Source organism: Artemia franciscana, chromosome 7, assembly GCF_032884065.1.
Source record: "Artemia franciscana chromosome 7, ASM3288406v1, whole genome shotgun sequence".
NCBI classification, from domain to species: Eukaryota; Metazoa; Arthropoda; class Branchiopoda; order Anostraca; family Artemiidae; genus Artemia; species Artemia franciscana.
This window is the reverse complement of record NC_088869.1, coordinates 48,003,555-48,015,931: the sequence shown is the minus strand read 5'-3', so window position 1 is coordinate 48,015,931 and position 12,377 is coordinate 48,003,555. Positions and strand designations below refer to the sequence as shown.

At 32.9% G+C, this 12,377-nt stretch overlaps 1 protein-coding gene across 1 annotated transcript; it reads left to right on the top strand.

Moving 5' to 3' along the window:
• Positions 1-87: 87 nt before the first annotated feature.
• On the top strand, positions 88-11,235 carry LOC136029707 (ras GTPase-activating-like protein IQGAP3). Its single transcript, XM_065708211.1, has 4 exons — positions 88-135; positions 1,070-1,369; positions 3,116-3,376; positions 11,015-11,235. The coding sequence occupies exons 1-4, from the start codon at positions 88-90 to the stop codon at positions 11,129-11,131; spliced, it is 726 nt and encodes a 241-aa protein (XP_065564283.1). The 3' UTR covers positions 11,132-11,235.
• The last annotated feature ends 1,142 nt before the right edge of the window (positions 11,236-12,377 follow it).

Below are 12,377 nucleotides of genomic sequence, written 5' to 3'. Positions count from 1 at the left end.
AAAATTTAAACTTATTATGCTTTATTGTTGCGCATTGTTTATAAGCAAGATTTCTTTGTTAGACAGGCATTCAAATGAATACTCCGAATGGTTGCACTCTCATCACCTAACCAAACTGAGAACGGTTCGGTCAAAGTGAGCAGTGTTCATGAAAGTGATAAATCTATCTTTTTGCCTTCCGTTAAGTGCATTTTATTTTTGTTGATAAAGCACTCATATTTTGTTTTTGTGAAACGCTAACCCACCCTAAATAAATGTAAAAAAAAAAATAGTAGTATTAGCAATAGTAAAACCATATGTCAATGCAACTATACCAACTATGCTGATATAGTACGCTAATACACTGATCATGTCTGGGGGAGGAAATATTGTGCCATGAAGCCTTTGTTTTTTAGCTTTGTCCTATGGCATTTCTTATTCTGTCTTCTTTTTTTTATTATGACCAGGGATGTCATCTTGCGAAAGGTGCAAACCGATTCTTATCCAATTTTAAAGGCATCTTTATATTATAACAGATATTTGTAAACATTCTCAGCTTTAAAGGAGAACAAGCCATTCCTCGGCTGTGTTCATTGGAACTGTATGTGGAACGTGCAGTTATTCTACTCGTTTTATGCCGTTAAAAAAAATAAAATAAATAGCAGGGCAATCATATCTATCCTATCATATCTCCCTCCCCCTAGATTTGAAAAAATACAGTTTGCCCCCCTTCCCTACATTCTTTTGAAATGACGCTCCTGTTTAGAAGCATAAGCATTAGACAATTAAAAAACTAAAATTGGCAATTTCATCCCCCCCCCCTCTTAGATTTTGAAAAATAACTTTTTAGGCTTTTCTATTCAAAAATACTAAAAAAAAGCTTGAAAGTTCCTCCTTGTGTGCAGGCATTATCTAAGCATATGGCAAATTGTGTCAAAACCGTTAGACCTACAATGTTCTCCTGTAATCACAAAGTTCTTTTTGTTAACCGTTTTTTTAAATCCTGTCATTTCTTGAAAACCAGGCTGCCCATGTCCCTTTGCTGAAAAGCCTAACCTAAATTTGGGCTCCTTTTGATTCCCATGCAAAGTCGTATTACTGTATTCTCTTTCTTCTCTTAATTGGTTTTTGTTTTTGTAGCTTGCCGCTTGACAAGCTCAAAGAGCGTATATACCGAAATTTGAAAAAGCTTGAAGTGGTGGGAAAGGTTTCCAAAGAAAATGGCTTTGCAGCTATTCTAGAATCGCTTGGGAGAGATATACTGGGATATGGAAAGCAAAGAAGATCCCGTCTCATTGAACTTGAGAGATTGAGAATTGCCAAAGAAAGATTAGATGTTAAAACGAAGAGCATAAAGGACCAAGCCTCTTATTATAATCAGTATCTGCAGGTAAGCAAAAGCACATCTTTGTATGAGAATGTCTTCTTACATTTTCGTATTTAGATTTTTCTTTTTTATGACAAGCCCTGGGTAAATAAACGTTGTCCATGACCAATAAAGAAAAGCTTACTGCAATTTAGATTTAATAAATAGGTATTATAGATCTACTGGCCCTCGAGTTATGAACATCCATAAATTTTGAAATACTTCACTTTTGGGGGTACTATGCCCGAATCTTGATGTATACATTTTCTTCAAATGCTAATAAGATTTTACAAATAAAACTAGACTGTAGAAATATGGAACAACAAGCAAAGCTTTGCCTAATAATCCACATATATTTTCCAGACTTTAATTTTGATTTATAAGCGTCATGGAAGGTCAAATTAATTGCTTCTTAGTCCTTCTTATATTTCACGGAATCATTTACTTTTCGATATACACCTATAAGGAAGAGGGATTCAAAATTTATGCTTCTACCAAGTTCTTGACGCACTACCGAATTACAGCCCAATAATGTATAGGTACTATTCCTAATCTCCAAATGGATGAAAAGGGCTCCTAGTCTCCAAACTAAAAATGTCCAAATTAAGTAACATTTTCCATTATAGTAATACTGTAAATATAATATAGAAACTTTGTAAATTGAAAATTAATTGAAACCATGTTTAATTGAGTGTTGAGAATTGTTTCTTGTTGAGATTCCTTCACTTTACCCTGAGTTCATGGAACAAATACCGTTTCTAGTAAGTACTGCTCACATGGAACATTAATAGTGCAAATCTCGTCAACTCGTTCCAAAAAGCAAAGGTAAAAGAAAAAAAAATACTCATTTAAAGCTAATTTAAATTCTTAAAAACACACAAATTTATCCACTAGAAGGGAATGCGGAAATTTCTCGAAACAGAGTATGCTTGTGCGAAAAAATTATCGAAAGCTTATTGGCTAAATCCTTTGAAGGTAGTGGAGTATGCTAGAAGTTTTTGACATTCATGTTTTAATAAAATGTCAAACTCAATTGTCATAGTTTGACATAAGATTTAAGAAAATACTCTCGTAATCGAGAAAATTTAAGCAATTTAAAATTGTAAGATTTTGGCAGCTTGCCAGGGTGTGCTAACTTTCACTCGGCATACCATTCAAGAGCCCTCTTGCTGTTCAGAATCATCTTGAAGTGCATTGATTGCATCAAAAGTACGAGCGAATTCTGGGCTACATTCCTGTGAGATGCTTATTCCTGTAAGAGTCGGGCCGGCTATTTGGTGTTTTTTTTTTAAGGCGGGGGAATTAAAGCTAATGTTTTAGTGCCAGTGAATATTTTACGAAGGCATCAACACGAGGAAATATTCTAAACGGCTTCCTTGTTACAAATATCGAAGAGAAGGTATAACGAACCCAAAGACTTTTTTACTTGATTCGTACAACTTCACATTGGTACTCCTCATATCTAGTAATTCTAGTAATAGGTCTCAAATAAAGTGTCTTGGTTAATTTACTTAAAGTGTGAGTTTCTTTTTAATGAAGTAATTGTTGTGGTAGTGCAACGTTAAGAAACATTTTAGTTCTATGGCAAAAAATATTTCAAGAAAACTTAGAGTAAGCCCTAAGGTGCTCCTAGGCTGCAGCCCATTTGGTATGTTGGTAGTGGCTATTATATCCGAGCATTTTCTTTATACGCCTGAAAAAAATCTTCTTGATCTGTTGCACTCCCACAAAGTTGTTGCAACAGTATTATATAATATTTTTTTTTTCTAGACATGTTTGAGCGGTTTAGCGCCACCAGTTAAGAAAAAGAGAGGGGTTTTTCAGATGACACTGAAGAGCCACCGTTCTATTAAATACACAGCAACAAAACTCATAGAAAAGGGTGTACTTATTGAAATTAAAGGCTTGGAGCCTCTGCACGTCAAGTCAGTTATTTTCGAAATCAAACCTTTGGAAAAAGAACCAGGGAAGTTCAAAATCTCTGCCATTTATCTTGGAGTGAATGTTGAAGAAATTGAGTTGGATATTCAGGTAGCGTTGTGTACAAAAACATTATGTTCACAAATTGGTCTTTCGCATTGCTACTGAAGCCCTATTACTACAAAACTTGTTTGCATGTTGGCTACTAGTTGATGATTTTTTTTTTACCTGATTGATTCTTATTGAGGTTGCTTGTTTAAGCCACGTAAATTCAGTTCTTATTGGCAATTAAATAAAAAAAAAACAACAAGTTTTTCTAACTGTAAGTAAGGACATTAAAACTTAAAACGAAAAAAAATTATTCCGTATATGAAAGGGGTTGTCCCCTCCTCAACGCCTCACTCTTTACGCAAAAGTTTTTTTTTATTGTTTTATAAAGTAGAGTTGTGAGAAAGAGTCAAACTTTAGCGTAAAGAGCGTGGCGTTGAGGAAGGGCCAACCCCTTTCATATACGAAATAATTTCTGTTCGTTTTAAGTTTTAATGTCGCTCGTTACTTGCAGTTAAAAAAATCTTGTTTTTTTTATTTAATTTCTGAGCATTTTTTAACTAATACATGTTTTGATTTATGGCTCACCGCACATGAATAATTAAAACAATTTTTTTTTTTTTTGGCTAAATGGCTTTCTCATAGTTTTGATCGGACAATTTTGATAAAAAAAAATGGGTGGGGGAGGAGGCCTAGTTGCATATCTGGGGTCACTTAAAAAGGGAACTAGAACATTTTGTCATTTTTAAGAAAGTTTTTATTAGTAATAAATATACATAACTTACCAATTAACTTACATAACGAACTTCCATATTTCTATATTTTTATTATGTATCTGAGGGGTTCGCCCCGTCCTCAATACCTCGCTCTCTACACTAAAGCTTGAATTTTGTCCCAATTCTGTAAGAATGACCCCTGAATCACAAAGGCCATAGAATAAATAGATGAAATTACTCAAAATACTTCAGCCTAAAGAGTGAGGTATTGTGGAGGAGACGAACACCCTTATATACGTAATAATTTATGTTTGTTTTTGGTTCTAATGCTGCTCCTCACTTCCAGCTAAAAAAACTTTCTTTTTTTTCTCATTTTATTTTTTTTTTAATTCTGTGCCTCCTTCTTGGAAATTTTCTTCCCATATGATAAATTCCTCCTTGGAAAGATCGTACCACGTAACCCCCTTCCCCCTTAACGTGAAAAAGTCTCCCTTAAAACGTCCTTACACATTCCCAATAACCATTACTATATGTAAACAATGGTTTAAGTTTGTAACTTGAAGCCCCTATCCTGGAGACTTTGGGGATTGAGTTGTCCCAAAAGACATAATTATTACATTTTTCGACTATGCTGAACAAAATGGCTATCTCAAAATTATAGTCCAGTGACTTTGGAAAAAAATAAGCGTGGGAGAGGGCCTAGGTGCCCTCCAATTTTTTGGGTCACTTAAAAAGGGTACAAGAACTTTTAATTTCCGTTAGAATGAGCCTTCTCGCGACATGCTAGGACCACTGGGTTGAAACGATCACCCCTGAAAAAAAAAACACGCATCCGTGATAAAAAATACAAAAAAAAAAAAAAACAAATACAAAAATACTGGCAAAAAATACAAAATTCCACATTTTATGACTTAGTGGTTTTTCTCCCTTTTTTCTAAAATAAGGCAAGTTTTATCAGGCTCTTAACTTTTGATGGGTAAAATTAAACTTGATGAAATTTATATGTTTAGAATCATTATAAAAATATAAGGTAAAATTCTAGTTAATTGACTTCTTGCTATCTCGGAAAGGGTTTAGGTTAGGAAAATGAAACTTTCAGGGATGGGTCTACAGGCTAAAGTATGTCCCGGGAAGGTATTTTAAAGTACCCATCTCCACTCCTTCTCCCTCTAGAGGGCCCTGAAATTTGCCTAAATGACATGTCTATACCTATTGAAATTTTGACAAAACAACATTTTACCTTAATTTTCAGTTACCAGTTGCTTTGTTCTCTGCCTTTAGTTCTTAAAATCCAATTCCTGTTATTTGAGTAGAAATTTGAGCCATATCAATGTTTTTTTTTTCCAAAATTTAGGAAATGTATTTGCATATCTTTAAAACCTTATAAAATGGAATTGAGCAAAGTTATGAAGCTGAAAACAATTTTGTTGTGCTTCAATTAAGCAGAAGATCTGTTTTGCAAGGTTTCACTTTTGTAACACGGATATTTTTAAAGGTCGTCAAAGGTCAGGACCCCCTAGAGGGAGAAGGAGTGGAGGTAGTTGCTTCAAAAATACGTTCCTGGGACATACTTTAGTCTGTAGATTCATCCCTGAAAGTTTCATTTTCCTAACCTAAACCCTTTCTGAGATAGCAAGGAGTCAATTAACTAGAATTTTACCAGCAACTAGTAACTAAAAATTAAGGGAAAAGTTGTTTTGTCAAAATTTCAATAAGTATAGACCTGTCATGTTGGCAAATTTCAGGGATGGGTCTACAGGCTAAAGTATGTCCCGGGAAGGTATTTTAAAGTACCCATCTCCACTCCTCTGAAATTTGCCTAAATGACAATAACCAGAATTCAATAGTCAATTAACTAGAATTTTACCGAATATAATTCTTTTGATGTAACTGTTGGTATCAAAATTCCATCTTTTAGAGTTTCGGTTATTATTGAGCCGGATCTCTCCTTACTACAGTTCGTTACCACGAACTGTTTGATAGGAAATAACCTCTTGTCCTAATTCCTATGAAATTAGATGTTAAGCTTACAAATAAAAGGAAGAGTTTACTTTGATTTATAAATAGATTTATTATGATAGCTTACGAATAAAAAGAAGAATTTATTTTTATTGAAAGATTTTTACAATTGCAACATATGCAAAATTGTTCAGTTTATAATTATAAAAATAAAAATATTGGAATTGGATATAGAAGGTTCACATTTATGGGAATGATAGTCAGTTCAGTTTGACGGATGTTAATTTAAATAGGTTGAATATACCATGTATGGAGGAGGGCTGCCCCTCACCTCTCTTTCGTCCTTATGGTTTCTATGATGCTCCCTTGAACCCGTATATATTTTATGCGCTTATGTCAGTTCATCTGGCAAGTAAACATGTTTTTTTAAGCCTTTACCCTTCATCGTGAATTGATTTTGCTGTCTACCCTCCTCTCCTCCTTCCTCCAGTGAAGAATTTTCTGAAGACGCTCATGTTATGATAGCTTTCTATTTGCAATATGTATGAGAAAAATTAAGCGGTCCTTTCTGGCAAGAACAGTTTTGTTACCGTCAGTCCATCAATGTTTTGATGGACATTGATCTCATTCTTACTCCTTTGAAATTTGTCATCTATTATTGCAATTTTTTATTTCTCAGTTAAAAATTACCTAATTCTGAAAGCTTGTTTGACATCTTCATTTTGTGTAGAAAAGGAAATTTTGTTCCTATCAAAGAATAGAAAATTGACAATGGAAGTTCTATTTAAGGGATTTGATTTTGGGTGTATCTTAATATTCAAGTCTGATTATATTTATCAGACTGATTTATTTTTGTGCGTATTGTTAAAAATAAATGCAATAGTTCTAATTTCGTTGAAGCAAATACAAACGTTTCCTGCATTTATATTTGCTGCTAGTTTCTTCTCCTGCTAGATTACGGAGATCCAATGAAATAGGAAACGTGGTTATATGTATTGACTTTTGTCTAACAAGAAAATGGTTGTCGTGTTATAGATGTAAAAAAGAAGATATTTATCTTAAAAAGTGTTAGATATTGTTAGTAGCAGCCTTCCTCCTTCCTTGCTGAAAAAAAATTCATGCTTTCAGCGAAAACCTCGTGTTCGGACTAGATAGTATTTTTTCTAGTATCTCTGAATTTACTGTCAATGGCGAGCGGAAATGAACTAGACTACACTAATCAAACAGTTCATGGTAATGAACTGTATGTAAATAAGGAGGGACTCGGTGTGAAATATTGGATTGATTTTGAGAAAAGGGGAAAAGACCCCCAAAAATTCAAGTGATCTTTATGAAAATTGCACCATCAGATTCAGCTTATCAGAGAACCATACTGTGTAGGGTTTCAAGCTCCTATCTTCGTGGGGAGGAAAGTTTTCAATGTGTATTCTGTAGGGGAAATTTTATTCGGACGGGGGGATTTCCCGGTATGATGGGAAAAATAGTAAAAATTTAATTAAAAAAAGTTCTTTGGCTGAAAATAAGGAGAAACATTAAAACTTAAAACAAACATAAATTATTCCGTTGTAGGGAGGGATTACCCCTTCCTCTTCTCTCGCTTTCTACCCAAAAGATTAAGACTTTAGCTTCTCTACGTAAAATGTAAATTTTTTAAGAACAACTCCTTAAACACAAGAGCTGTTGAGTTTGAATGCGAAATATTTTTTAAGAACTTTAAGACTTAAGCGAAAAGAGCTAGGGTCGAGGAATTGGTAGCTCCCTCATATACGGAATAATTTCTGTTCGTTTTAAGATTTAAAGCTACTCCTTACTTTCATTTGAAAAAAAAACTGACTTCCAATACTAGTAATTTGAAAGCCCGGTCTTCAGCATAAATGTTTTTAAGTGTTAATATTTTAATTCTTGACTGAAAAAAATTCAAGTTTTTTCCTAAGTTAATTTATGATGGTTTAGTTTCTAATGTGCTTTGTTGTATGTTTCAAAGCGTTGGTACACTTGAAGAGGAATTCTGACAAACTTCATTCCCTCCAAGAATATTGTTGCTCTTTTCGAGTTCTCAGATAACTGTAGTAATTGTATATCTTGGAATCACAGCATATGAAATGCTGATAAGAATTGAAAATCGAGTTTTTCTTCGAGAAAAAAAAAAGAATGAAAAACAGTACCATCTTGCGATTACCTCGCCAAATTATAAAAATTAAATACCAAATACCGAAATAAAAATCTTAGCTGTTTTTTTTTGGCTTTTAAATTTTTGCTGTACATTGAGTCAAAAAATAAACAATCCACTTTCGTAAAAGGCCACAAGGGGTATTCTTTTAAGCAGTATTTCAACTATCCTGTTTTCCGGATGATAACACAGCCCAAAGTATTTTATACTACAGGAAAGTTTCTGAAATCTAAAGATTCTGCACACTTTCAGAAAATTTCACCTTGGATACAAAGAAACTTGGACCTTTCAGTTAAATCCTATTCCTATTCAATTTTAATTATGTCTAAATCTAATCTTGTTGTGAATAATTCTACTGGGTAGTGTTGCAATGTCAGTGGTGCTAATGCTGAGAATTCCCATTTGGCCTATATTATATATATATATATATATATATATATATATATATATATATATATATATATATATATATATATATATATATATATATATATATATAAATATATATATAAATATATATATATATATATATATATATATATATATATATTTATATATATATATATATATATAAATATATATATATATATATATATATATATATATAAATATATATATATATATATATATAAATATATATATATATATATATATATATATATATATATATATATATATATATATATATATATATATATATATATATATATATATATATATATATATATATATATATATATATATATATATATATATATATATATATATATATATATATATATTTATATATTGGCCTATATTCACACACCAAAGAATAAGTGTCTAGTGCTGAATGTAGTTTCCATGGTTTTGTAACATCCTGTTTTGTTTTCCCAGGTATGTTGTATATGCATCTCACTTTTATCTCTAATAGCTACTCTCCAGCATCCTTATTAGATATACGTTGAAAGGTCAAGGCCTGTAAATCAATTAAGAAGCTCCCTCCTTAGCTGGCTCATCTTCTTTTCATCGCCCTTTATTCCTATGTGTTTGGAGAACAGCATAAGAGAAATTACATTTCCCTGCAATATCAAGAAGTTTATGTAGCATTCAACTTGAATTAAGTTTTCACTCTTATGCCGTTGGATATACTTGGTCTTCTGTGGGCACGACACATAATTACGTTCTCTAGAAGTTTACTTTCCCAAGATTTCGAACTATCTATTTATAAACAGTTATTCTTGCTCATCATGAATTAATTTCAAGATATTTAATGTCTAAGGGCTCTTTGAATATAATCCTTTCTTCATTTGTTCTTATTGAAAACCAAATCGATGCTCTTCAAGCTGGTGATTGTAGATTTTAAGTTAAATAATCAGTTTCTAATAATCCACCTATAAAGGATTTTTAATTGATAAGCTGCCAGATTCCTAGAATTAATTGACAACATTGTAGAAGGTCATGTTGAACAAATGAGCATTTAAAGTTTTTTTTGTGAATGCTAGCCTTGTAGTTAGCGCGTTAAACTTGAAGTCCTGTGTCCTCTAGAGTAGGGGTTTGAGCTCTGGTGTTGCTGATTATTTGGCTCGGAATGACGGTGTGTTGTGTGACTCTGTTAAGTTCAGCCAGAGTCTACCAACCTTCAAATGAAGGTGGGAGGGGGGACACAGGAAGCGTCGGATTATTGGCCCAGTATGGGTCTCCCGGTCAAAGGCAGAGAATCAGGAGATCCGTATCTGCGCTACGTGGACCATTGGACAGTATGTGAAAGGGTTTTATTTGTTTCTTAATTGAATAGAGTGGGTAGAGAGACGAGTTTTTTTCGGTTTGTTGCGACTAGGTGGCTTAGTACTATGACGAATTTGATGTAAAAGAATTAATCCCGTAGGGCCTAGCTTCTATACTGGAAGCGTTCAGTTTTGCATATTAAATGTATGGACAGTTTTCAAATGCTATGGTTTTGACTTGCCCAAAAATTGATATATGTCACAACTTTTGTAATCATAATACAAATGGAAGTCTTATATCTGAGGCTCATGCGTTGTAAACTGAGTGTTTTAGCAAATACTAAATTGTGATATTTCATGAAAACACTTCTACTTAACTTAATTAGCCGATTTGATTCTATGATTCCCATGTTTTTTGACATTTGGACGGCTTTTGTCGACCCAAAATATCCAAAATGTTGAATACAATCAGTAAATTCCGATCAAAAGCTATTAGCACAAAATTCATTTACAAAATATAACTTTTTGCAACAGGTTGTAAAACAAAATTGATACTTGGGTTTGCATAAAATATTCTCCCGTGAAGGGATTCTACGCAAAGAAAAGAAGTTTAATTATGCTATAAACGGTCATTCAAAAGGTTACTTGATCGACAATAACCTAATTGCAATATTATTATATTCCCCTTCATTACAGAAGGGCAAAAATACTATAGAATCGGTAATTATTTTTCTAATTATATTAAAAAAGGAGACAAAAGAGGCCGGTTCATAGCAATTTCCAGTCGTAGCAATGGTTTGTTCACCATAATTACGCATAAGTATTGTGATCAAATAAATTGTAGTCATGCAATAAAATTAGTCAAAAAATATTTCTATCATGCTATCGATATTTAGAAGGATCTACTCTTCGCCAGGTATGAAAGCTCTAACCGCTCTTGCTAATAGCTACACCCAGATATAACCTTTAGAAGAGTTTTACTGGGGAGGATGTCCACAGTAAAGAAGAAGAGCACTTTAGTGCATATTTTCCTAAGGGGGCTCCCCTTATTCCCCCACCGTATGCATATATCCTTTTACTACTTTTAAATGATGCGTGTCGTGTATGTTAGATGCAGGTTAATTTTAAACCTTTTTTCTTTTTTTCTTAGGAATTGTTGCAGCAACAGTATGAAGGTGCCACAATAATCAACCTTTTTGGGAAAGCTGCCATTAACATTAATCTTCTTCTTCACCTTCTTTATGCCAAGTTCTATCCCAAGAAGTAGTTACTTCGGATAAGTAAGCTGCCAGTGTCATTCTTTGTTGTTTCTTTGTTTACTAAAAATTTGTTGTTAACTTGATTTTTATTAATTATATGCCTATATCTATGTTTTCTTTTTAGTAAATATTCCCTCTTCGTTTTTTTTATTTACGGTCACTGAAAAACCTAGACTTTAGACTACTATTGCCGCAAAGCACTTAATGGATTTATAGGTGTGATGTCAAATCATTCAAAATTTTGCATATCAAAATGTGTGTAGTTAACACAGGATATTTATAATAAATTAAAAAATAGTTTTAGTTATAATTGTGAATTAAAGACAAATAAATAATTTAGAATCTGAGACGAATGAAAAAAGAAGAACTGTTAAGTAGTCCCTGCAAAAAACCTCTTCCTAAGCCATTCTTGAATATTTGAGGCTCAATAGCAGAGAAAGGAATAAGGTACGAGCCTACAGTAAGTGAACCGTCGTCAACAAGGTGCCTTCATTTCTTATGGGTCAAACAATTTCAGCCTACTTACGATGGAACGTCGAGAGATTTCCTGAAGAAATAGCAGATGAAAATGCAGACCGACTTGTTTACTTGCATGATGATGAAAATAAATCCCTTTTAGGTTAAAAAAAAAAAAAAAAAAAAAAAAAAAAAAAAAAAAAAAAAAAACACTTAATAGTCTGCGCATTGTTGTCCGGTGTTAGAAATAACAGGGAAGATTATATTAAGGGAAAATATTGTCATCAGTATCTTGGATCTCTTGTTCTTTTTGTTATTATTATTCTGTTATTATTATTATTATTATGCCTGCGTGATGAGGTTTTTATTTTCCTAATTTCCCTATTCAAAGTCGCTTATAGTAAATACATTTTTCACATATTATTAGTAATAAACTAGTTTAAAAAAAAATAAAGACTAATCGTATTTTGATATACAGTGGTCATTAAACAAGTAGGCATGAGGACACGTTACAAATATAAAAAAAAGCAAAAAATATTGCTCTTCATTTTACAGGATATCCTCCCTCAACAGAAAGCCATTTCATGGTGGTGTTTGTTTATCGCTAGATAACACTGTAGCGTTGCCTATAGTAAAGAGCCATAAGGCTTGAATGAATTATTATTTTTTTTTCCCAAAGACACTTCACATGGAAGTTGCGGTCGTATAAGCTTCGGAGGGCTGCCCATTCAATTGAAAATCGGAAGTTCTAGCGCCCTTTTAAGAGTCAAAATTGATCGGAGGGAACCTCTCCCCTTT